At 59.2% G+C, this 20,507-nt stretch overlaps 1 protein-coding gene and 2 non-coding genes across 8 annotated transcripts; 1 reads left to right on the top strand and 2 right to left on the bottom strand.

Annotated features, from left to right (window-relative positions):
• Positions 1 to 25: 25 nt before the first annotated feature.
• On the bottom strand, positions 26 to 99 carry TRNAN-GUU (transfer RNA asparagine (anticodon GUU)). The gene has a single exon. It is a non-coding gene; the product is annotated as a tRNA-Asn (tRNA).
• A 129-nt stretch (positions 100 to 228) lies between these two features.
• On the top strand, positions 229 to 301 carry TRNAF-GAA (transfer RNA phenylalanine (anticodon GAA)). The gene has a single exon. It is a non-coding gene; the product is annotated as a tRNA-Phe (tRNA).
• Positions 302 to 3,533: 3,232 nt separating this feature from the next.
• On the bottom strand, positions 3,534 to 20,423 carry PWWP3A (PWWP domain containing 3A, DNA repair factor). 6 transcript variants are annotated; one of them, XM_044377799.3, is made up of 14 exons: positions 20,370 to 20,422; positions 19,581 to 19,709; positions 18,906 to 18,991; positions 17,738 to 17,808; positions 15,491 to 16,330; positions 14,461 to 14,562; positions 12,606 to 12,676; positions 11,166 to 11,242; positions 10,460 to 10,520; positions 8,480 to 8,555; positions 8,009 to 8,059; positions 7,108 to 7,544; positions 5,463 to 5,551; positions 3,534 to 3,857 (listed from the first exon to the last, which is right to left on the bottom strand). In XM_044377799.3, exons 2-14 carry the CDS (start codon positions 19,635 to 19,637, stop codon positions 3,803 to 3,805), a joined length of 2,073 nt encoding a protein of 690 aa, XP_044233734.1. In that variant the 5' UTR covers positions 19,638 to 19,709; positions 20,370 to 20,422; the 3' UTR covers positions 3,534 to 3,802. The 6 variants fall into 6 exon arrangements, with proteins under 6 accessions (XP_044233734.1, XP_026336684.1, XP_026336685.1 ...); XM_026480899.4 differs by lacking the exon at positions 20,370 to 20,422 and adding an exon at positions 20,250 to 20,363; XM_026480900.4 differs by lacking the exon at positions 20,370 to 20,422 and adding an exon at positions 20,250 to 20,363 and having other exon boundaries at positions 15,497 to 16,330.
• Between the last annotated feature and the right edge of the window lie 84 nt (positions 20,424 to 20,507).

Genomic DNA, 20,507 nt, shown 5'->3' with positions numbered 1-20,507 from the left:
CCTCAGCAACAAAAGCTCAAAACAGCGTCCCTGGGTGGGCTCGAACCACCAACCTTTCGGTTAACAGCCGAACGCGCTAACCGATTGCGCCACAGAGACGGCGCTGCCGCTCGCCGCCCCCTGTGCTTCTATGAGGATCGCGCAGCCGGGCAGCCGGTGCGGGCGGCGACGGCGCGCGGGCGACGCGGCGCGAGCCGGACTCCGGGCGACAGCGGCTCCCGCCGTCCCGCCGAAATAGCTCAGTTGGGAGAGCGTTAGACTGAAGATCTAAAGGTCCCTGGTTCGATCCCGGGTTTCGGCAGCTATTTTGGAGCCCCTGCTTTCCTTCCGCAGAATGTCACCCACTGTGCAGATGAGGGGCAGGGCTGCCGGCCAGGCCGACGTGGGGGACAGAACAGAGCCCTCAAACCCCTGTCTCCACCCCCAAGACCATGACTCCAGCCCAAACCTGGACTCCACCCCAATTCCCAATACTTTTTAAGCGGTAGGGTTAGAACGAGCGCTAATTGTAAAACGAGCGTTGCTGAACAGCAAAACCGGCCGAGGAGAGTTCGCAAGAGCACTTGCCGCTCGCTCCTCCGCCACTAACTGTTGCAGTCCTGCTGGGTTTTACATTGGGGGAAACCGAGGCTCACACGGGCGAGGGCAGGTGAGCGGCAGGCGGGCCTCCTGGCGGGACCACACCAGCACCCCCATCCCTGCACAGCCCACCTGGTTTCGCTCCCCGGGAGCTGTCCTCTGGGGGAGGGGGGCGACGGGGCGGGGAGGGAGGGGGGAAGTGGGGGGCCTCTTCCCCTTTCCTCCCCGCTACCGGCCAGCCTGTGGAGCTGGATTTTGTAACTTACTTAAATGAACTTTGCATTTCAGAATCGTTGGAGTCACAAGAGCTGGTGACATAGCAGAGTTCCTGTGTCCCCAACACCCAGTTCCCCTGTTGCTAGCAGCTGACACTGCAGGACACATTTGCTGCACTTCCAGAAACTTACTGAAGTCTGACCTCCGTGCAAGTTTTCTGCTTTCCCATAATATCCTTGCTCTGTGAGCGAGGAACCCTGGGGACCAAGCCCCCAGCCCCAGCTGAACTTTCAGCCCTGGCGACATCTGAGTGGCACCTCATGAGACCTGAGAGTCACCCAGCCACCTGCCCAGTGAATTTCCAATCCCACCGGAACCACGAGAGCGCATCTTCTCCAGCTGCTAGGTCACAGGAGAGAACACGGCTAGGGTCCACAGGCCGGTCAAGGCTGCTTGACTGAGGGGGGAGGTGAGGTGGACAGGGAGGTCAGAGCCAGTCTCCTGGGAGAGCCCTGCAATAGGAGGCCAGCTGGGGGAGTGAGCAGGGTGAGAGAGGGATGGGCAGGGAGTGGGGAGGGGAGCAGAGTCTGGAGGAGGGACCAGGCGCAGGGAGCCTGGTCGGTAGGGGCTGTCAGTCAGGGACCGGGGATGGGAAGGGATGCACTATTTCTTGTGAAAGTGTGCTTCCCTGAGGTTTCAGATTCTTACCCTCTAGTGAATTACCATTTCTTCCCCCTTTTAAAAAAAAAAAAAAGATTTTATTGGGGCGCCTGGGTGGCTTAGTCGTTAATCGTCTGCCTTCGGCTCAGGGTGTGATCCCAGCATTCTAGGAGTCCCACATCAGGCCCCTCCGCTGGGAGCCTGCTTCTTCCTCTCCCACTTCCCCTGCTCGTGTTCCCTCTCTCGCTTGCTGTCTCTGTCAAATAAATAAATAAAATCTTAAAAAAAAAAAGATTTTGTCAGAGAGAGAGCGCAAGCGCGAAAGCACAAGCTGGGGGATCTGGGGGATCTGGGGGATCGGCAGAGGGAGAAGCAGGCTTCCCACTGAGCAGGGAGCCCCATGTAGGGCTCAATCCCAGGACCCTGAGATCATGACCTGAGCCGAAGGCAGATGCTTCGCCAACGGAACCACCCAGGCGCCCTGTGAATTAGTGGTTTTTTTCTTTAAAGATTTTATTAATTTTTATATTCACTTATTTTTGTTAAGGTTTTAAGACCCAGGACGGCCATCGGAGAATGAACTGGCCAGATGTCCTCAGCGCTGAGGGCGAGAAGGGAGTAGGAGCCAGCGGCCAGGGCTGGGTTGATGCATGCCGTGGAGCATGGGGTGCGGTGCTGGGGGCAGTCTGTCTCTCGGAGCAGCCCAGCTGTGTCTGCTTCTCCAGGGGCCCCCATGGGGCTGCCAGCTGCCAGGCTCCGCGCCCCCCACACCTGCCCGGCAGCCTTAGAACGAGCACCCTCAGGGTCCCCAACAAGGTACAGACCCGGGACGTGGGTGTGGAGGGGCTGCCTTGGCAGGATGAGTGCAGGCAGGGGCACGTGCATGCAGCATTGGTGGCCCACCTAGGCCACGTCAGCCAGCGCCACCAGCGGTGGACCCAGCCATCGGGCTCCCCCAGAAGGGGCGAGGCCCACTTTGGAGACAATGGTGGGCAGTTTTCTATGGAGGAAGTGACCAAGTGGTCCGGCTTTGGGCTCTATGGTGGATGGGAGCCATCGTCCCTCTGTGGTCTCCCCTGCCGGCTTGGGGCACGGTGGCCACAGGGACCCTGGGGACAGGCCCCCCCAGCCCCACCCTCCTGAGGCAGGCTCCCCCCCCCCCCAACCAGGAGCCTTCTGGAGCTCCGGCTCAGCGTGCCATCTCCCCTGGCCTCTCCAGCTGCACAGATGACCTGGGGTTCTCCGCGTGGCCCCGGCCTCTGCCTGCTCAGATAGCACCTTCTCAGGGCTTGAGCCCACCCGCCCCCCAGCAGGCTCTAAGCCCCTGCTGCAGTGGCTGCTGTGGGCTGAGGGGCCCTCCGTGGAGGGGAGGGGTGGGGAGGCTGACCCTCTTAGACACAGCAACCCATCACAGGGCGGGGGTGCTACCCTGGCCGGGTCTCGAGATGAACCCCCCCCCCCCGTGTACTCACTGTGCAGCGTCCCAGCAGCTTAGAATAAAAAGTTCGAGTATGGCTTTGACAGGCCACAGAATTTCTGTGACTGTGTGAGGACGGGCCACAGCAGGTCTCCAAAGGCCAGGGCCGGCTCTGGGGACCCTCGGGCACCGGTGTGACCCACCAGCTGCCTCCTTTCTTGGGCCTGGGCAGGGACATGAGTCTGACCTCCAGACAAAGGCCTTGCTTCTAGACAAGCAGCCCGCACAGCACACTCCTGTCCCTGCGCAGACCCCACGGCTTCTGTGGGCGGGAGGTCCCAGCCCTCCAGGCAGAAGAGAGGCCGGCCGGCCGGTGAGACAGTGCTCAGCCCCGGACTGGATGCAGCCACACGTGAAGATCCACACGGACGGGGCAGGGCAGTGGTGGGCTCGCACTGCGACGCACTGCCCACACGGGGATGGGGTGGAAAGCGGCTGCCGGACTGGTACCGCCGCACATGTTTCCCGGCACAGGGAGTCACAGCAGACGCTGCAACGCGAGGAAACAGGAGAGCGGCACCGCGGCCTCGGGGCTGCCTCCAGAACAGGGAACCATAGAAAACACACACGTGTTCTGCAGGAATGCACTCACATCAGGCTCTTTCTTAAAACTCCTGTTTAATGTTGGATACAGTGCTTTTTAACATAAACCCAAATGTGCACCTTATATTAAACAATACAGTACAGTCACAAGTAACGATATGCAGGAAAATAAAACACATTTTTCTTTCAAAAACCTTTCAGGAACCATACCTTCCAAAAAAGCCAGGAAAAGCGCACCCACAGAAGAGAAGCGAGCACACTCTGGGCCCCGGCCCTGCAGACCGCGCTCACGCCCCAGCCGCAAGAGCCGCGGCGGCCCCTCCAGCGTCAGCACCGCTGACTCCTTTCTTCTAGGAGTTGGTTATCAAATATTTCTTTTTCCCTTCAGAAAATAAAAGGAGAAAACCTCATTTTAGTAATTCATCTTGTCTTAGAATATGAAATAGACAAGTCCATGCTTCCTGGGGAGAGAGTCTCCGTGTGGGGAGATGGAAAGTTCTGGAGACGGAGGGTGGGGGTGGCTGCAGGACAGGGTGAGTGTGCTTCATGCTGCGGAGCTGTGCACTTAGAGACGGTTACGATGGAACATTTTATATTTTGGAACATTGTGCGTTTTATCACAATTTAAAACAAACAACTTTTTAAAGAGTGTGAACTATCAAGTCATCCTAATTGAACAACTCCCTGATAAGAAGAATTACATTAACAGGTGTTTGGGGCACCCCCCCCCCGGGTTGGCGATAGCAACAAAGAACACGGATTCTGACAGTGAGCAAGTCCACGTGAGCACGTGGCTGCTTGGTGGGCACCCCTGGAGGTGTCACCACAAGCCGAGGGGGAAGGAGGTCGATGGCTGTGGGGGCGGGGCCAGCCGGCACTTGGTTAGAGACCGCGTCCCTCGAGTCCAGAGAAGGAGGCCTCTGCCACCATCGGCACGGCCAACATCATTTACGTGGTGCACCCGAAATGTCCACGGCAGGTCAAGAGCAGCGGCAGAGTGTGAAGACGGACAATCGTCCTCACAGGCACAACGGCCAGGCCCTTGGCCGTGGAGGAGGAAAGCGCCTGGCTAGACGGGGGGCACGCACTGGCTCCGACCCTGCTCTCCCAAGAACCCTATTCTGTATTTGCGTCGAGGGCACCGCGCTGGGCCAGATCCAGGGACAGAAACACCAAGTCTCCCCGCTGCCAAAGGCCCTTCGTGTTCCGCTGACTCCTGCACACAGAGCCAGACGGACTCTTCTGTGGATGGCTTTGCAGGCAGCCTCCCCACCGACCGAGACCTCCTGGCCTCCTGGCACGTGGCAGCACCCTCCCCGGGAAGGAGCGCGGCCTCCTGGGAGCCAACTTCGCCGTCCAGCATCCGTGACGCTGGGCCCAGTCGACCCTGGACAGAGACCCTGGACTGTGACTCTAGTTGAGTCTTCAGCCTGTCACTGCCACGCGGGCCCAGCCTGTTCCCAGCAAGGCCTGGCAGCAAGCCCAGAGACGGGATTAGAGGCTCTGGGGGCCAAAAACCCCAGAGCGGCTAACCACACCGACGGAAGAGAAGCATCTTCATCACGGCATTCTTCCGACCAGCTAGGAAGGGCCCGGGGCGACCGCTGCCGTGTAATCTTCCTGTGCTTTCTCAAACGGCCACGGCACTGGGGCAAGGGGAGAGAGCTCGAAATGTAAACGGGAGCCCGTGAAACGCGCCCAGGGAGCAGCCCCGGTGGACGGCCTGCGGGCCGCGGCGTGGGCCGGGGTCCAGCTCTGCCTGCTGTGACCGGCTCGGGGACACGCCCAAGGAGAACGCGGCCAAACGCTGGCTTCACAGGGTCCCTCTGGCAACTCCTAGCCAACGGAGTATGTGGTTCATTCACCCACCGCACCTGGATCAGCGTGTGGGCAAGAGGGGCCTCGAGCCCCAGCCGCCAGCACGGCGAACGCAAGCCCTTCAAGCCACGCCGCCGCTGGCGTGGGGGCAGCGCCCTGAGCAGCCTACCGGTAGCTGAGGGACGGTCCCTTGAGGTACTTCTCCTCGGCTGTCTTGTAATCCACGGCGTCCACAGCCGCAATCGCGCAGATGATGGCCTGCAAGAGGGCAGAGGGCGCTCAGCCGCGGGCAGCGGGTCCGTGCTGCCCGTGGAGCTCGAGGGGTGCGCGTGGGGCCCAGTGCAACTTCGGAGCAGCTCCCACAGACACGCACGGGATCTGTGAGGCCTCTGCTCGCAGGGACTCTTCTGCGTCACATCCATGACGTGGTCTTTGGGATGAGACACAAGAGTTCATGTCACTAAAAGCAGAAAATGAGGCAGGACCAAAACCAACAAGCCCGTGTGTGAAAACTCGTGAGTTCACAGTGTTCAAACAACAGGAAAAACGCACAGCGATCGTCCAAGCACATGGCACGTGTGATGCGGAGAAATCCTTGCTCTTTTCCTCAGAAGAAACAGAACTGTGGTTACTAAAAACGTGATTTTTTATTTTTTTTAAAGACTTTATTCATTTGGGGGGGGGGGGCGCATGACGGGCAGAGGGAGAAGCAGGCTCCCCACCGAGCAGTGAGCCTCATGCGGGGCTAATTCCCAGGACCCTGAGATCCAGACCTGAGCCGGAAGCAGATGCTCTACCCACTGAGCCCCCCCCCCCCCCCCGCCGACGCCCCACCCCAAGGAAGGAGCCTGTGTGGGGCGTGTGGCCAGCGAGGAAGGAGCCTGTGTGGGGCATGTGGCCAGCTCGTTTGGGAGAGCTCGCGACTCTCAGTCCCAGGGTCCTGAGTTCCGGCCCCACACTGAGCATAGAGATCACTTCAAAATAAAATCTTACAAGTCAAACAGAGCTTAACGTCTAGAACAGGGCCTCCCCCGCCCCCTCCACCCTGGGCACTGCTGACATCGGCAGGCCGCTCTTGGGGGGCGTCCCGAGTACTGAGGGGTTAGCAGCAGCACTGCCCCCCCCTCGTGAGAACCACAGCCGTCCCCACACGGGGACCAGTGTCGCTGGGGCAGAACCACCCCTTCCTTAAAGACACACACTGCTGTACTTAAGCATAAAAAACTTTGGGGAATCCCCCCATAATAATCGGGAGGGAGCTAGAAACACAAACAGAGTGAGGTCACTACCCCAACTGGGTGCCGGGCACGCAGGCTTCCTGATGCTGTTTTCCTTTCGTATGTATTTGAAGCTTCCAGTTATAAAGGCAAAAATCTTTGACCTTGGTAACTTCTCCCACGCGTGCCCACACATGCCCACCAGGGCCCCGACCTTCAAAATGACCAAAGGAGTCGCGTGTGTGCTTCTGCCCAGCCGAACCCTGGCTGGCCGTCCAGGAGAATTACAGCAGCCCTTTCCACAAGCAACATCGATTCCAGAAACGTGTCCACGTGCACACGGGGACAAAGCACGCGGCTCTCGTCCCCCCGCACTGGCCACGGGGTCTATACACTAAGGCCCTGTCACACCACCCAGGGAAGGCCAAGGCGGGCGCCGGGCTCCACGCTGCCGTGGCCTCCCGGGCACACTTCCGGAGAATGACGTCCCCGCACCAAACCCCAGCCCCGTGTGGCTGGTGGCCCGGGTTCCGGGCCCCGGCTGCAGACCCCCCACCCGTCACTGTGCACGGCAGCCCTGCCGTCTACTCAACTCACTTCAGGCAGAAGAACATCGAGGATGAAGCGGATCCTGTCGCCGTTGATCCGCGCCAGCGTCCTGCTGCCTGTCTCCTGGTAGACGCCCTGCAAGTACTTCACCACCAGGTCCAGCTGCTCCTCATCCTCCAGGTACGTCTCCACGCACGTCATGTACTGTCCCGAATTCAGAAACGTCTTCAGCCACCGTGACGGCTTCCTGTTCTTCAGGATGGCCCGCAGGTGGCCCTCAGTGCCCCTCGCTTTCACGATGTACTCCACCAGCTTCTGGTTGGCCCGGTCCCGGGCAGCCCGGGACCGGTCAGGGAGCACCTTCCTGTAGGGACGCCTCTTCCTCTGGGGGCTCCCCACCACAGGCTCCTCGGGGTCTCCCTTGCTCAGCTGTGGGAACCTGGTCCCCAAGACATCCTGCTGGATGGACTTGCGGACGGGATAACCTGCAGACCAACGACACACCCGTGGGACTGCCAGCCTGTGTGGGAGGGCTCCCTCCTTCTCCCTTCGCTGTGCTGTCTGGGGGCTCTGCGGGAGAGGCCCCCCGGGCCCCCGGGCACAACCACCACAGCCCTAAGGGCTCCTCCTCTGTGGGACCCCACGTCTCTCCCCAGCTCAGCTGGACACCAGTGTGGCCCACACGAGCAGAGCCCCAGGGCTACGGTGGGACTATGAGTTCACCCAAAACTCGAGCAACCAGGAAGGCAGGTGCAAAGCGCCACCGTTCACACATCTTGGAGAAGAGGCCGGGTGCCCGGCGGACAGGGGGGTGGCCGGCATTGTGCCTGTTCCCGGCAATCTAGGGTCAGCCTCGGGACAGCACAGGCTCCGCCCAACAACAGCCTCCCGAGCTTCAGACACATAGCACGGTTGCTTTGCTCCTCCGAAGAGGAGCCGGCGCACTTACTTATATCGGCGGCGTAATATTCCAGGAAAGAGCCAGCAAAAGAGCCGCAGCCTGCAAAGGAGGCAGGAGCCCCGTCACAGCGTCAGAGGCGCTCCGGGACCACCCTGAGGGACCAGGGTCAGCGTGCCTGCCCCGCGTCAGCCCCACCCGGACCCCTTCCCGAGAAGGCGGACGGGACACCAACACCAACGCTGCCGTCACGGTGCCACACGCCCCTGGGGACACCTAGAAAGGCTACTGTCTAAGGATTCCCAACGGCCAGACTTGTGGTGGATGGAAACCAACTCTTTGATTCGAAGCAAACTCCACCTTCCGTTCACACCCAGTATCTCCGTCTCTCCCGGGAGTCTGCCCACCTGCCCTTGTTGGGGACAAGACTGCCACAAGCCCAGGCCAGACGGCCGTGCAAAACAGGCCTGTGCTCTGCCCCCAGCCCAGTCCCTCTGTCCGAGGGCATGCAGGCCCACGTACCCAGCCGGACCCTGTAGTCAGTGATCAGGGAGACGCACCAGCCGATGGCCTGGTCAAAGTCCTCCTTGGCTTCGTTCTGCAACAAGACCCAGACGGCAGCTGTCAGCAAGAGGCCACAGGGGATCCTCCAACCCTCCCTGTGCCCTCACCTCCTGCGTCTAGGCCACCGAGCCGGCAGATACCCCCATGCAGGGCTGCTGAGGTCACATGGGGAAAGGCCCAGCTGCTCAGAAAGTGGTCACGTGGGAGCGGTGTGCTCTGGGACAGGACAGCTGGGGGCACCCCAACATGTGGCTGATGTTACCCAAACAAGACTTGAAAGTCACGCAAAACAAATCCTTCTAAGAGATATCTTTGTACGCTTGGCCTAGAATGGTGTCGGCTCAGTCAGGAGAAAGTGCTGCCCTAGGACCGAAGGATACTCGGCCACCGGTCAGGGCACCACCTAGGCCTCAAGGTCCTCACCTGCAAACTGAGGACAATGCACCTGTGAGGACACCTGAGCTGGGACGATGGCTCCCTACCTGAGATCCACTTCCTGGGTTATGGCCACCTCAGCCTGGCCTTCTTCCTGTGGCCGCGGCACGGGGCGGGTGTGGGACATAGGGACAGCAGGCGCTGCCACTCCTTGCTCGGGAAGGCGGGGCTCAAAACCAGGACTGTGACACCGGGCCGGACCATCAACAGACCAGGTCAGTCCGAACAGTGGCTCCAGGGGGCAGAGCTCTTGCCACCGAAACAGCCCCTCAGTGGCCCCGTGCACCCCACTTCACAGGTGGGCCTGGCTTTTCTCGGGGAGCAGGAAGACGGGCAATAGGCCTCGTCCCAGCATTTGGATTATGTAAGGCCACACACCACCTTTGTCACAAAACACAGGTCCGTGTTTGGGGCACCCAGACCTCAAAGCAAGATTCCTGCTCTCCTTTCTGACTCCCCCCCATTTTGGGAAAGCTATCCAGATTTCCGAGAGTGGCCGTGGGGTCAGGGCCAGCCCCTGGCCTGGAAAGTTGGGTGACCAGCTCCCCGCACTCGTGGGCTTGTGCTTCAGGGAGTATGGAAGCTCCTGAGGCCATGGCTGGCCCTCTTTCAGAACCGGGCCCCGCCCACGGGTGTCCGGACAGGGACTGGCTGCCCAGGACGGGCTGCCGCTCAGAAGCACACTCACAACAGACAGGACAGAAGCAGAATCACCTCACAGGGACACACACATCCGTGGAAGAAAGAGAAGGCTGGGGTCTGACGTGGGTGCCCACTTTCCCAACACCCGCCCACACCGCAGCCCATGTCTGCTCTGCTCAGGGAGACAGCCGGTGGGCAGAAGGCTCCCCGGACCGCCTCCCCCGTCGAGGTCCCAGGCAGTCCACGCCGACAGGAAGGCTGTGACGCGGAGCCAGGAACCCGCTCACTGGGCTGGGACAAGAACTGCACGGGGGCGGGAGGAGGCTAGAAGACCCCTCCCCTCGGTGGGGTTTGTATTGGGAAAGCTGGTGTAACACACACAGCACCTCAGGGCTGCACAGACAGTGGGTGGAACGGACAAGCGCCTCGTGGCTACTGGGCTCAGTGTACGATCAAGGGCCAGCCACGGCACCTGGGGGGCTCAGCCACTGGCAAGCCCAGGAAGGCCCCTGTGGGGCGCCATTGCAGCCGAGCACTCAGGCCCCCCAGGCCTCCCCCCGCCCCCCCCCCCCCCCCCGTGCACACCTGCAGGCCTGCTGTGCCCTCAGCACCGTGCAGGCACAGCCTACGAACCATCGCCTGCACCGAGACGCCGGCCTCGCACCCGTGCAAACCGTCCTCTGCGCCAAAGGCTGTTCCCTTGCCTGGACAGTGGGGGGATGGCCGGCAACCTCCCAGGGCCGTGGTGCTCCCCACCAGGAACGGCTGGAGCTGAGCCCGACAGACCCCATCACGCGGGAGTGCACAGCTCCCGGCCGCCACGGCGGCCCCTTACGGGGTCATGAACAACAATGCACCTACCAGGAGGGCCTGCTTCTCTTTGCAATCAAAGTGCTTCAATCTTTTGAGAGACACTGTGATGCTGGAAGCAGAGAAATGAAAGTTAACGTGAAGGAACATCATCTCATAAGTCAGGACGATGGTTCCCTCTCCTCTGATGAAACTAGTAGGGACCGTGGGGACCTCTGCCAGCAGCAGCTGCCCCAGGAAGCCCGAGACAGGCCCTAGGGGACGTGGTGAGACACACACATTCCTGGCCACTTATGGGAGATGGAGGCAGCACCCGGGGGCCAGAGGGTCCGAAACATGTTTCCAAAGTGCCTTTGAGCAGACAGGCACAGGAGGGTGCATTTTCATCCCAAGATTAAGGATTGGTAGCAGATTACCGGACAACTAACCAAACGGCAAAACAGGTGGAGGCAGGGTCGCTGCTCACAGCACCTCCGACGACAAACTGGAGTACGGTTTAGGGGAACGGGCGGGATCCACTGTGCGTCTAACTGGGCTGCCTTTCAAAGTCGGCAAATGAGGTTTGGAAACTGGACTGTCTGAGCAGTCCCTTTCAACACAGCCTCTGTCTGGACTCCTCTTCCGGGGAGCTGGATCGCAGGGGGCACGAGAGACCATCCTAGCCCTGGACCCCGGCCCCCTCCCCACACTCCCGGCGCCCCCGAGCCGGCAGGCCTTCACCCGGGAAGCGTCTGCAGAGAGCGGACAGCTGGGTTACCCTCTCCCTTTCGGATCCATGTGCCCCTCGATAAAGAGCACACTGGCTTTCTTCTCTCTTCGCCGGACGCTCTTGACCTGTTGGCAAATCCAAAACAAAGCATCAAGAACCCAGAAGAGGCCACGTGTTTGAAATACCTTCCTGACTTCTTTTCACCGTGCAAGATGGCACATGGCTGGCGTGTGATAAGGAATGCTACTGGCTGGGGGGCACAAGGGCCAAGCCCCCAGGTCGGAGGCTCAGACGCCACCCCGTCTGCTGCTTGCACCACACGGTGCCCACAGGTGAACAGCAGCAGGCCGCACGGGGCTCTGTCCTCTCTCATCACAGAAAGACCCAAGCCTGCTGCTACCCGCCACCCTTGCGCGCGCCGCTCTCTGGACTCAGCAGGACGGGCTCATTCGCATTCTCGGGATGAGCAGTGAGCTCAGGCAGGTGGGACCAGCCGAGGACGCAGAGGCGGCAATGCCTGACTCAGACCAGCCTCCTCCCTGCCCAGGGGTACCCCCCCCCCACCCGCGTGTCCCCAGCGCAGCCGTACACCAGAGCTGGCGCCAGGAACCTGTGACCTTGGAGACCCAGCAGGGCCCCCAGGGAACTGGTGAAAATGAGGAGGAGAGGTCCAGGAAAAGGGTGCCAATCACAGGGGAAACGAGCGCCTGCCATGAAGTGAGTACTGAAGGGAGGCCAAGGAGCCCCGATACACGACCCCCCACAATGGCGCAGAGACGCTGCACGGACACCCGCACTTCATCTGCACGTCTGTTCAAGCTCCACCTTCTGCCCGGCAAACCCCGCACAGATGTTGACCCTACCGCTGCTACAGCTGGTCCGCCCCCTCCAAGGAGGCCATGCTGCCCATGGGAGGTCAGCCTCACGGCGACAACAGGAGTGTCTCCAGCTCCTGCAAACACCCTTCCAGATTTACAGTCACTGTTTCTCACTACTAAAGCCCTAGAGCTGAACCGTTGGAATGCTGTCTACGCTGGAGAAGGAAGGCGAGGAGCCGGCATGCTGCCTTGGCCTAAAGGGTAAACGGACAGCCCGCGCCGTCCAGGCACACGGAGAAAGCAGAGCCAGGAATTCCACCACACACGCACAACCGGTCCCCACCCTGAAATCTGAGCCATTTAAAAGCTCCCACAGGAGAAAGTCCTGGGCGCACGGTATTAGAAATCAGCAAGCTGCACACATTGTCTTAGGCAGGCTTTCCTGACCCTGCTCAGTCATGACTGGACCTAGGACCCTCACGCTCAACTGTGCCAAAATATCCAACTCCCCTTACTCAGTAAACGTCTCCAGAAACCCTGTTTAGAATTACAAGGCCGTCGGTTTCCCCCAGTAAAGAGCTCTCCCGGGCCCCAGCAGACACAAATGGGGGGCGAGGGAGCAGAAGTGCAGGGGCTTCAGTGGGGTGTCCCCGAGGCCGCTGGTGCTTACCACTGCGGGCCAGAAGGGGTATTTCTGGTGTTTAAGCCAGACCAGCATTCCTACTTCAAACGAGCGTGGTTCTAGAATTAAAAAGACAGACAAAAAAATAAACAGCAAATCAGAGCCACATCCCACACCAAATGCACCAACTGAAGAAACCGCAATTGTTGCCGGTCCCTTAAACCTGACTGGTCAGAGGTCGTGTGTCGTGCCCCCGGTTTGGAAGGTAGTCTCATGACAACGCTGGCTGGCGACTGAGTGCGGGCGACGCGTGCTGCTGCTGAGCGGGGACAAGTCGGGGTCAACTCTGTACCGCTGTGGCCACTACTCCATAAATCTCAAATTATTCCAGACTCAAACATTTTTTAAAAAGAGTGTGGCACAGAAACTTCAACAAAAGAAGCAAATTCCTAGAAAGCTCCTCAGTCTCAAAAACCGGGCTTTATCTTCAAAGGAAGAAAATAATGAATAACCAAAATCATCATCCAGTGACCACGTAAGTATCTCTGAACAAAATTTAACAGGATTTCCAACCAAATACAAACTCCAAAACGGATCATTTAAATGTTGAAACAATGAGGTAACGAAAGCTTGCAGACACGAGAGGCTGCTTTTCCAAGCGGAGGCAAAACGAGCCCCGCTCCCGTGGTGCCCTGGAGGCCAGCGCGGCCGCGAGGCAAGGTCTGTGGACAGGAAAACGCCCGCAGTGAGCGTGCAAAGGACTGTCATCCATCTGGTGAGAACCGTCAGGGCCCCGTGAGGACAAATAGGTCACGGGAAACACCCAGACAGACGTCAGGCTGCAGGAGTGGGGGGGACAAGACAAAATCAAATGGAAGCAAAAACCAGGGGGTTTCTCGGGGCTGTGGTGACCTGGGCCCCCGCCGGCAGCAGGTGGGCGAAAGTGCCCTTTTAGACAAAGGCACGGCGCCCCTTCTCTGGCCGAGTAAGTCCCACTCCTGGGAGCGAAGCCTGCACGGTTCTTTCCCAGAGGCACGTGCCAGGCACGTCGCAGGCCCCCAGGCGTGGAACCATCAAGGCACCTGATGGCGGGGGAGGGCTCGGTGAGGAACGAGCAGTGGCTGCAAAGAGTTATCAGAAGACCACAGGCAAGTGTAAACTGTGTCCGAGTTATCATCAGGGCACAAAGAGCAACGCACGCCTGTAGCACAGATACGGAGAGGTGCTGCCGGCCGGCGGACAGGAGCCAAGTCACAAGGGCACGCCCTGCCTGCCGCACCAGCGTCGGCCTCCCCAGGCGCCGGGTGTCGCCCCTGGAGAGGTTCCCCCCACTTCCGCATATTATTTTTACATCTTATGAATCTGTTATTATTTCATAACGAGAAGGCTATAAAACCCCAGACGACGTTAAAACAAAGAATCAGTGGGTGAGTCTAAAAACGAAATTCATTCTGACGGACTCCACGAAACAGACTACGTTGCTGTCGGTAGTTGGTTCAGGATCCTGGGTCTTTATTTCCAGTCCTTCCACAAAGAGAACTGGGGGCGTGCACCTACGCATGTCTGCTCTGCTGCGGACAGCCCGTGCGCGTGGGAGGGGTCCCGGTCCCACTGCCTCTGGCCGGACACCCTGCCTCTCTGGACAGACCTGCAACTGCCATCCCCCAACGTCTGGAGGCAGCGCCAGGCCACACCCCAACAGTGGCAACTCCCAACTCTGCACTTGGCTGTCCTTCCGTCCCACGGAGGGGACAGGACGACACGCACAGGGAGCAGTGTGCCAGCAGGAAGAAAATAAAGCAGCGAGAGACGTTTAGCCGAAGACGGCAGGGACGCCGGCCGCCTCTGCCCAGGGGCTCCCCTCGAGCGGCAGCACATGCTCTCACTGCTTCTCCAGACTTACCGTGATAGAAAAGGATTCTGGGCGGCTCCTCGTCGTCCTCGTCTTCCTCCAGAATGGAACGAATGGGACTGAACTCCACTGACTCTCCTGAAGACTGACGGTCTGCCAGTGATGGGGGATCAGATTTCACTGTCACCGTCTCAGAGACTCAGCCCAAGAAACCCACTTCCTGATACACGACCGTCGACGCAAACATAACAGATTCCGTATTACAGATTCCCACGTCGCCAGATGCAGAGTGGGTACGCTCTCGTCAAAGGACACTTACAGGAAAAATAAACGAGAGACAAAGAGGGTGGGGGGAGAGAGGCCGAGGGGCAAGCGCACAAGCTGCGGTGTAAGCAGAGCAAGGGGACGGCTGGGGGCTCGGTCTCTCCAGCGCTGAAGCGGCCGGGGGGGACGCGGGGACAGGCTGCGGCTCCCCTTCCTGCCGCCTCCGTATGGGCCGGACACCGAGTCTAAACACATGACGCTTAAACTCAAGGCAGAAACCGGAGGACGTGTGTAGACAGTGGGTCTGCAGGCACGGAAGCCCACAGAAACTAACAGCTCTCAATCAGCAGCTCAAAAGAAAGAGGGACGCGGCCACGCTCAAACGAAAGGAGCCACTGCGCATGACTGTCGCCGCACAAAAGTGCGTCTCCACAGGAACCGGGAAAAAGCCGGGAGCCCGGTGAGCGAGTGAATCACTTCTGAGATTCCTGCCCGCTCAGGAGGCGTGCGCTGCGCTCCTACACGTCTGTCAGAGCCTGGCCCTGGGGGTGCGGCCGCAGCCTCAGTGCAGCCACCAGGCTCGGCCCGGTGCCCCACGCCCTCTCCAGTTCAGAACAAAGACACAAGGATTTGGGACTAGTCATAATTACAAGCCGGTGGGAAACACAGAAAGCAATCCGGCAATCCTTGCTCTGCCTCTAGTTTGATACGACCTCATCAGGATCAGGTTAAAAAACACACGAGTGCCTGAGCTGCATTGGCCACGAGAGAACCCAGATCCGCCCTCCGCCAGCACAAGCGAATCTCGGCCACAGACCTTCACCTTCCTCCGGCAGGAAGCGAAGATTCCTGGTCTCCTCCGTGGAAGCGCGGGGGGCGGGCAGGCTGCGTTTGGCAGCACTGCGCAGAGTCATGCCCCCCCCGGGCCCCTGCCTGGGTGCCACCCCCGGCCCCAGCTGCGTGGCGGGCGGCCTCTGGCTGCCATCCGGGCACAGCCGCTTGGCAGGGCGGCCTCGGGCATCTGGGCAGGTGGGGCGCCCCGAGGTCGGGAGCACAGTGGGGCCACTCAAAGGCAAACCCGGGTCTCGCCCTTTGGCCCACAGACCCTCCTCCCTAACGCAGGGAGGTGACCTGGGGGCTGCCGGGCTGCTCTCTGTTTCACTGTCTCCCTCCGAGAGCGAAGGTCCTCTCTGACACCAGCTAGGCTCCTGTGCTAAATGTCTTCCTCTTTTGCTCGGGGCCATCCGCCTTCTGCGGCACATTCTCGATCCACTGCCATCCTGAGAACCACCTCTGGCTGAAGGAACCACCAAGGCTCGTGGGCTTTCGTTTTTCCCGAGCGCCTTCCTGTGGTCCACTTTGCACTTGGGGTCCTTTCTACAAGGGGGTGAGCCCGACAGCCTCGGGCGTACACGCTCCCTCCTCGGGGGTCCACAATTGCTCGGCACGTCTTCCCGGAGACCAGAAGAGCTGGGGTCACAGAGCGAGGAGGCCAGTTTCATAGGCCTCTCTCCTGAGGACAGAGCAGTTCTTTCTTCCCCTGAAGAGGTTTCTTGAGGCAAACTGCTTCTCTGGTTCAAAACATCCAGAGCCACTCGAAGCGAGCGTCTGTAGGCCAGCTCCTCTAGGGGTTCAGCAGGAACCTCATTCTCGGAGGCTGCGGGGAGAAGGAAACAAAGCCTGGTGATGACCAGGCGTCTGGCACTGCCGTCAGAGCAGGGCCCCCTACGACTGACTCGGGCTGTCATACCTGAAGGGAGGACTGACCCTTCTCAGCTCCGTCTTTCCCGGAGCGGGACAAGGCCACAAATGACAGCTATTGTTCGGGGCTGCGGGGCTCCGCTTTTCCAAACAAACTGCCTGACCCCAGCCTGACTGGGTTACGAAGATAAATCCCTCCAGATCACAAAAAAAATACCACCAGCAAAACGTACTCAGACGCTTCCCAAATCCTCCCAGCCTCACAGTTTCAACTTCAATCAGGCTCAATAAAAACCCTTGCCAACTCCATAAAGAACTCTGTCTGCAACGTGTTCTTGGGTGGCGGTGGGGGTGACAATCAGCGGATGAAAGGGACCCATTGTGGGCTGGTGGATTTTCCGTACTTCTGTGCGAGGGCGTTTCCAAGCCAGAAAAGAGCATCGCGGGCCTGGAGATTTCAGCCTGACCTCCTCACTGCCACTGTTGCCTTGACTCACCCCGACCCACTGATACGGCACTATTTACGTGAACGAGGTGATGGACGTGACATCACAACTCAGCGAGCACGACCCCTTCCCGGGTTACTAGTAACGGCTCCTACAGACCCCCAGCCCCACACGACCCAGGCAAACGAAAATGAGCGTCTGAGAGGCGGTGGCGGACGCTGCCTAAGGTCCAGGGGATGCCGCTTTGAACAAAAGCGGTTTTCCCAAAGACAGAGGAAAACAGACCCTATTTCATACACACCATTGGAAGGATTTCTGGTCAATCTTTCCACGAGACTAAGAGCGCTCGCTACAGGGGGTACGTGCCCCCACTCTGCGGCGGCAGAAAACACTTCTGCTTAGGTTTGCCGAGCTGCCAGCAGGCGAGCGCACAGTGAGCCCCAGCACCGTGGGGCTCGGGCCCTCCCCCCCGCTGAGGAAAGGCAAAGGGGGTGGGTGTCTGCGAGGAGAGCCCCAGCGGACCACGGGCACCTGACAGCAATGCTGCTCTCCCCAGAGCTTGGCTGTGGAATTTAAATACACGAGCCCTGCTCTCAAACCCCGGGCAGAGAATGACCCAGCACGGACAGCAGTTTTAGTCTTCCTGTGGGATAGGGGGTGGCGGGGAAGGAAGCATCTCCCCCACCTCCTCACGGAGGTAAATGCACACTGGAGGCCATGGCTGTGACCAGCAGACTCCAGTGCTCACAGCGGGCCACACTGGGAGTCAAGAACAGGATCAGTTCTGGAGCAAAGTCTGGAACGGTTTAAGAAAACAGATCCCTTTTCCTCTTCTCCTTCTGCTCAGGGTGACCTGGGGAGCAGGGTCTTTCCATTCTCCCACGCGGGCTCTTTGGTACTTAGAGACATGCTCTTACCCAGGGAGGAGGCGATCCGTTCGATGTGGGCCGTCTTCAGGGTTTCCACGTCTGTGCTTCTCACCTCAATTCTGCAGGGACAGAAACACCCGTTATCTGCTACCAGCCAAGGCCAGGAAGACATTTTCAAACATGTTTTTCTTTAGATGACAAAAGAATTAGATTCATTTTATTTCTTCTCAACCTTCAACTTAAACCAAAAGTCACAGCCAACTAGGAATTTACGTGCCTGAGGTTAGAGGCAGCGAGGACCCTGGTGAATGTGGTTTTTTTTATTTCCTTTTAAGACAGAAAAGGTTGGCTGGATTTAAGAGTAAAAATGAATTCAAATTGTGACTTTTATGAGGCGAATCCTACTTTCAACTGCGCAAATAACTCCTTTGTTAGATTTTCAGAGTAGATGATAATGTCACTAAAAGCTGTTTACAGCCCAGCAGGTGTGTTTTAGTTTAAAAGGATGCGCGTTCCTTTTAAACTGGAGTATTCAATTACCTTCCCAGCCGCAGGGAAAGTGTGAGCTGGGGACTAAGCAAGCTTAGGAGGCTGCTCTGAAGAGAGATGGGGACCTGGGGAAGCTGTAACTGGAGCTGACGAGGTTTTATTCTTTCTGAATTGGGAATTCTTCCCTTAGACACAGCAATACCATGATCATACGTGATCTGGGCGTTTTAATCATCCTGGGTAATATTATGTTCTTCCATCTCCGGATAATCAAGAGCAAAAGAGTAATGTGCTTCCACATAGTATGTGCCTTCTGAATACTAAACAGTAGCTGCTTATTAGACGGACAAGCTGAGACATCAAACATTTCAAAACTGATAGGCCTGTCACAAGTTTCTGAGAAAAAGACACACCAATCTGCAGGAAGGAACCATCCCTACGTGAACCCCAACAAGAGTTTCCCCTGTGTATAATTTATATTCACCCGATTTCCGCACTGATCTTACACAGAGTACCTCACATGGATCTTCCGATTTCCAAAGGGACATTAAAAAAAACAAACCAACCACCAACCAGTCTTTTCCTCTTAAGATTATTATGAGCACAACTCTGTTGCAATAACTGAAAAATTACTAAACCCTTAAAAGTGGAATTCACTTTTGGAGGGGGGGATGCAGTATCAGAAATCCCACAAAAGTAATACTAAAAAAAACCCACAACACTTAACTTTTCATCTAGGGACAATATTTGAACACTTAGAAAAAATTCCTTCTTTCTTTTATTTTTTGTCGACATCTCAGTTCTGGCCAACACCTACATTAAAGAAGAAAAAAAAACTGTTGTTACGAAGACCTGAGGAACAGTTAACACAAACACTAGTAGCACGTAGATGCAGACGGCAGCTAATTCTTAAAACACACGACCTGGGGACTTCAGCAATATCCTGTCCCATCCCGTGACTTCGAAGATGGGGGAAACCAAGGCACACAGGGTCAGTGGCAGACACCGGCAGGGAGCAGGGCCTTGGCCTGGCAGTCGGGCACTCTCCCCGGCCTGTTGCTAGAAAGTCTCCCCACAGCACTCCCGTTATTTCCCAGGGCAGGGCTCCCTTCCTGATAGTGCCTCGAGTTACACACTGCCTCACACGCCTTTCTGAAGCTGAATCTGGGTTTCTTTTTTCCTAAGTGTGGAAAAAAAGACACTTCGGGAAGCGTAACCTTGTAAGCACCAGACCAGAAACCCCATCCGGCGGGGACCGAGGACGGGTGCCAACAGACCCAAGCGTCAGCTGCTCGGCTTGGTTCCTCCGCAGAAGGACCTCCCAGGTCTCTCCTGACAGAGGTTTTCCTTGTCACCCCAGAGTCCTGCGCAGCCCCCGGAACAACAGACCGAAGGCTGTCACCTTGGCAGGCCACAGTCGCTTCTCCCATCTGCACAGGACATACTGGGCGTCCGTCATGACTTGGACTCATGTGGCAAGGGGGAGCGAATGGGCACAGCCGGGGCGCTTGCAGGTCTGACGCGGAGCGCCCTGCAACACAATTGGCACAGTGGCTCGGGGGCCGCCTGCGGACGGCCGGGCCGGTGGTGGCACCGCGCTGCGACCCGGCCCGGCCTCGGACGCCCGCCGCCCACACCACACGGCCGCGCTCACGCCCGCAGACGTGCAAACGGCTCCCGAACAGACCGTCCCGCGCCCTAGGCCTGCCTCCGCCCCGCGCTCACACCCCGCCCCGCCCCGGGACTCGGCCCCAAGCGCAGAGGACGGCGCCTGCCGCGGCGGTGTCCCTCAAAGGACGGGGACAGCTGCACCGCTGTCCTCCCGGCCGCCCGCCCACGGGCACCGCAGCAGAGGGGTGCAGGCCGAGGCCGGGCTCGAGGATAGGCCGGGGAAGGGGGGGGTGCACGCGGCAGGGCGGGGCCTCGGCGAGCAGGGAAGGGGGCGCACGCGGCAGGGGCCGACTCGAGCCCCCGGGGACCCTCCTCTCGGGGTTCGCCCCTCCCCCCAGGCCCGGCGCGGCCGCCTCAGCCCCCGCAGGCCGACCCGCGGGACACAGCCCGCAGGGCTCACCGGGCGCCCGGCTTCCGCAGCGCGGCGTCCCCGAGCCCGGCGCGGAGAACTAGGAGGCCACGGCGGCCCAACGTCGGCGGCACCCGCGCCTTCCCAGCCGCCTCCCGCGCCCGCGCTCACCGCCTCCGCTGCCGCCGCCGCCGCCGCCACCGCCCCCCGGGGGCCGGGGGCGGGGCCAGCTTCGCGGAGCCGCCAAGCCCCACCCCCGCCGCCGACCAATGGGGCGCGCGTAGCCGCCCCGGGACCCGCCCCTTCCGC

This window comes from Ursus arctos, unplaced genomic scaffold (assembly GCF_023065955.2).
Source record: "Ursus arctos isolate Adak ecotype North America unplaced genomic scaffold, UrsArc2.0 scaffold_14, whole genome shotgun sequence".
In the NCBI taxonomy this organism is placed as follows: Eukaryota; Metazoa; Chordata; class Mammalia; order Carnivora; family Ursidae; genus Ursus; species Ursus arctos.
This window is presented reverse-complemented; position numbering and strand designations above follow the sequence as displayed.

Coding starts and splice junctions, on each gene's coding strand:
- PWWP3A (XM_044377799.3), bottom strand. CDS start 19,637: ATGACGGACGCCCAGTATGTCCTGTGCAGATGGGAGAAGCGACTGTGG. Junction 16,331..17,737: donor ACGGATCGCCTCCTCCCTGG/GTAAGAGCATGT, acceptor TTCTCCCCGCAG/CCTCCGAGAATGAGGTTCCT. Junction 5,552..7,107: donor TCGATGTTCTTCTGCCTGAA/GTGAGTTGAGTA, acceptor GCCCTCTTGCAG/GCCATCATCTGCGCGATTGC.